The sequence below is a fragment of the Agelaius tricolor genome, unplaced genomic scaffold, assembly GCF_023055355.1.
Source record: "Agelaius tricolor isolate 1412-34295 unplaced genomic scaffold, bAgeTri1.0.p SCAF_49, whole genome shotgun sequence".
Classification (NCBI taxonomy): domain Eukaryota; kingdom Metazoa; phylum Chordata; class Aves; order Passeriformes; family Icteridae; genus Agelaius; species Agelaius tricolor.
The window spans coordinates 130,632-134,569 of record NW_027269309.1 but is presented as its reverse complement, the minus strand read 5'-3'; the positions used below and the strand labels follow the sequence as shown (position 1 = coordinate 134,569).

Here is a 3,938-nt window from a genome sequence, read left to right as displayed (position 1 = left end):
AGAGCAAAAGCCACAGCCTTTCATTCCCTGGGGCTGGGCTGACAGCAGTGCTTTTCCATCTTTCCTGTGTAGAGTTCCCATGGCTCCATGCCCCAGAGCCCCACTGCCCTCTCTGGGAGCAGCAATGGCCAGATCAGTCTGTCATTCTCTGCTGCCACTCAGGACCAGTTCTCCCCTTGCAGGCACACGTCCTGCTGGGGATCAGACCTTGGCTTTCCTCTCCTCTCTCCCCACTGGCTGCTCTCCCATGGCCAAGGCCAAACACCTTTCTATTAACAGCAAACTTGGGACTCTCCCCCCTCCTTCCACATCCAGATATTTAGAAAGCTGAACATGGCATTGGACACCAGGAATTCCCCAAACCATGCAATGTCAATAGGGACACTGAGGACATTGAGAACTAAAGGTTCTAGAGCACAGAAGCCCAGCAGGGAGGAAAATCAGCAGCCTCAGCATTAACTGGCTTTGCCATGACTACAACATCTTCTCCTCCTTATTCAGAAGAATGCAATTAGAAAAGTTTAACTGGGGAAAGCTGCTCCTTAGAACTATGAACACAAGGCCCAAACACATAGCTAGGAAAGGGCCCTTTGTGGCATCTGCCAATCTCACCAGCACATCCTTCCTTTGCTTCTCCAGGATTTCTAATTTCTTCTTCAGAGATGCCACCTCCTGACGAAGAGCCACAGCCTCTTCCTGCCTTTCAGTGGCCTTTTTCTCCAGGGCAGTTTCTTGAGAAATGTGCTTGACTTCCTCCTTCCACCAATCTGCAGCAGGAAAGGGGAAAGGAGAAGGAGAAAGGACAAACAAAGTCAAGCTAAACTGATGTGCATCCTGCAGAGACAACAGCACTGTCTTCTCTACCTGCCTGTGGTTGCCAGGCCCTAAGCCCACAAAGGCTCCAAAGGTGACAGAAATGTAGGAAACTTCCAGGCAGAGAAAAAGGCAGGAATGAAAGGGGCAAGGTTCAGAGGGATAGGAAAGTGTGTTTGCCCTTGGCCTTGTGCAGAGTGAGCAACTCAAGAGAGACAAAGCACAGGGGATGCCTGTACAGCCCTGCTCCAGAGAGGCCAATAGCCTGGAGGCTCTGGCAGGGCCTGGAGTTTGGGGGAATGGAGCTGAGGCATCCAGCTACAGCTCCTCAGCTGGTGAGACAGCATGGGGCAGTGAGTGGGAGAGGAGAAGCTGTACCTTGCTCAATTTCCTCCAACTCCTTCTGCAGCTCCAGGTTGCGGGCTCTGAGGTTGTCTCTCTGAGCTTGTGTCTTCCTCAGCTCCAGCTCCACAGCCTCACACTGTATGGCCAAGGCAAGAGCTTTGTCATCAGAGCTCTGGAGCTTCACACGCAGCTCAGACACCTCAGCCTGCAGCACGTGCACAGAGTCCCTCAAAGAGCATTCTCCTGCTCGAGACTCCTCCAGCTCCTTCAGCAGCTGCTTCTGTTGAGTTGCCTGGGAAGCCTCCATCTGCAGCATTGCGTCCTGCAGGGCCCGGATCTGGAAGATGGATGCACAGAGCCTCAGGGACAGGGCTGCTCCTGAGGCAGCAGAGTGGGCCGCAGGGAGAGCAACGAAGGAGAAATGACTACAGGAAAAACCCTGCCAAACCCGGAAGGCACAGAAGCAAGGATGCCAATGGAGACAAATGGAGAGAAAACAGGGAAAGGGAGGCAATGGGCATCCTTGGGCTGCAGCTCGGAACAGCGGCTGAACTGGCTGTGCTGGAAGTGCCCTGCCCAGCCTGCCACAGCCACCTCTGTGTCCCCACATTGCTCAGTGCCGGGCACAGGCACCAACTCTGTCTGCGACAACACTGCCAACAGAGGGACAGAGAAGCTCCAGAGGAGTCTGCTGCTGCTTCTCCTCCCACATTTCCTGCTGGGACCCAGGAGAGGATGGGGGAAAACTTCTGCAGCAGAGACCAGATTCAGGCTCAGCCTCAGGGTGCAGCAGCAGCCCCGGGCAAAACATGGCAACTGTGGATGCTGCTGGCAGGGGAAAGAGGCTGGGGCCTCCAAGGCAAAGGTGCTGTTGTGTGTCCCTGGAGAAGAGGATGCCACTGCACAGCTTACCTGTGTGTTGAGCTCCCGCAGTTGTCCAGCGCGGTTTGAGGAGAGCTGTTTGGCCTGCTGGAGAGCAGATTGACACTGAGACACCTGATTGTTCAGTGCCGAGTTCTGTTCTTCCAGTGTCCTGAGGCACACATTCTTTTCCTCCAGAGACAGAATCAGCCTAGAAGGGAAGCCAGCAAGTCATTACTAAATGATATCACCTTTTATCAACTCTTAGGACTTGCACCACCTCAGGGGGAAACTGCTCTGCCTGATGAGGTTTCTCTCAACAACTTGGCTGTTTAGACTTGACTGTTCCCCCTGCAGTCCCTGACCAGCATGTGCCTACTCTGCCTTTGTCCCTGAAAGAACAGTGAGTTCCTGCCTGCATGCCATACGTTCTTTTCAAGATGGGAATGTGAATATAAACCTAACAAAGTCTTGCAATGAAGACATTAGGGGAGAGGAACAATTTTCCTCTGACTAACCAGGCTCCAAAGCAGGAAGGTTTGGTCAGCATGGAAGAGACATTTCCTTTCCCCATCTTACACATCCAGGTAGGAGGAGCAGCACCCTAGAGCCAGGGAATCTCCGGCAAGTTCCCTAAGATTTACCAGCACCCATCCTACTTTCAGCTGGAGAAACAAAGGCCAAAAGGGCAACTGAGGCTTGGAGCACAACCTGATGGAAGATGCAGAAGGCTCCAGGCAAGCAGGAGTGCCCTGCGTTTGCTTTGTCTTCTTCTTGGAGGAAGAATCCTGTGGCACTGAAGCCTGGCAGGACTTGATTGGCTGCAGGAGCCCCCCATAGCTTGGTCCTGTTCCTTGCATTCTTTGCACAGTCAGAAATGCCTGTGACTGTGCAGGGTGGCAGGGACCCTGCTTGACCCCCTGCAGGCAGCGGGGGACATTGGATGAGGAACCATGCAACAGAGACATTCTTGTTTCTGGGCTGCCTCCAAGGCCAAGCTGGCCTAGAGCAGCACTCAGGGCCTTAAGATGGTTCTGCCCAGAAAAAGCATCAGATGCCAGGCTGATCCAGATCCCAAAGGCTTCAAGTTACAGGCCCCAAGGTGGAGTTGATGGATATATGCAGCTCCTTACAGTGCACCTCGGGCAGTGTCAACACACCCACCTAACCACACAATAACCCCTAGAGGGAAAGGGCTACCCCCAAAGCCTTTATCTTCAGAAGAACTCCATCTGAAGGCTTAAAAGAAAAGAAAGTGAAACTCAACATCCAGACAATGAGATCTGGCTACATGGAGAGTTCAGAATCTGCCACTTAGGAAATGCTGACAGAGCCCCTGGCAGGTGCAAAGATGGCAAAGAGGGAATCCATTCAGCACAATGCAGAGTCCCACAGGCTTTCATTTACCTGGCCTTTTCCTTCTCTAGGGCATTGACAGAAGCCTGCAATTCTGAATTTTGCTGTGCCACTTCTTCCAATCGACTCCTTTCCCTCTCCAAGTAGTCCAGATGCACTTGCAGCTCCTTGTTCTGATGTTGTGCCTCCTCCAGCATCTTCTGGGTCTGCTCAAGCTCCAACAGCTTCTGCCTGGACTCTTCCTGTGTCTCCCTCCCCTCTTGCTGGGCTCTCTGTGCAGTCCTTTCCTGGCACTCTTGGGAGGCTGCCAGCTGAGATGTCAACTCTGCCACCTCCAGTCAAACAGAACAAAGCAGTCAGAGGCTACAGCCACAGCTTCTCACACTCAGCCACAGCACAGGCTGTGAGCAAAGGTAAAGGACAACTTTCCACTCCTCCCTGTCCTGAGAGCACCAGATTCACAAAGGACATGGACAACTTGTTTCACTCTCTAAGTGGCCCACCCGCAAGGGCACCTGAGAAAGCACCTGCCAAAGCAAGGCTAGCAAGAAGAGGCCAGCAGG

The 3,938-nt window shown here is 53.0% G+C and overlaps 1 protein-coding gene across 1 annotated transcript; it reads right to left on the bottom strand.

The window, feature by feature from the left end:
• Positions 1–542: 542 nt before the first annotated feature.
• Positions 543–3,572, bottom strand: LOC139604300 (tropomyosin-like). Its single transcript, XM_071455424.1, has 5 exons — positions 3,427–3,572; positions 2,071–2,230; positions 1,192–1,495; positions 613–767; positions 543–548 (listed from the first exon to the last, which is right to left on the bottom strand). The coding sequence occupies exons 1-5, from the start codon at positions 3,570–3,572 to the stop codon at positions 543–545; spliced, it is 771 nt and encodes a 256-aa protein (XP_071311525.1).
• Between the last annotated feature and the right edge of the window lie 366 nt (positions 3,573–3,938).

What these genes read in the sequence shown, in the direction of transcription:
- LOC139604300 (XM_071455424.1), bottom strand. Translation starts at nt 3,572, where the DNA reads ATGCTGGAGGAGGCACAACATCAGAACAAGGAGCTGCAAGTGCATCTG. An exon ending in CTAGAGAAGGAAAAGGCCAG is followed by an intron (nt 2,231 to 3,426) that starts GTAAATGAAAGC and finishes CTTCCCTTCTAG; the next exon opens with GCTGATTCTGTCTCTGGAGG. An exon ending in TGCGGGAGCTCAACACACAG is followed by an intron (nt 1,496 to 2,070) that starts GTAAGCTGTGCA and finishes TCCATCTTCCAG; the next exon opens with ATCCGGGCCCTGCAGGACGC.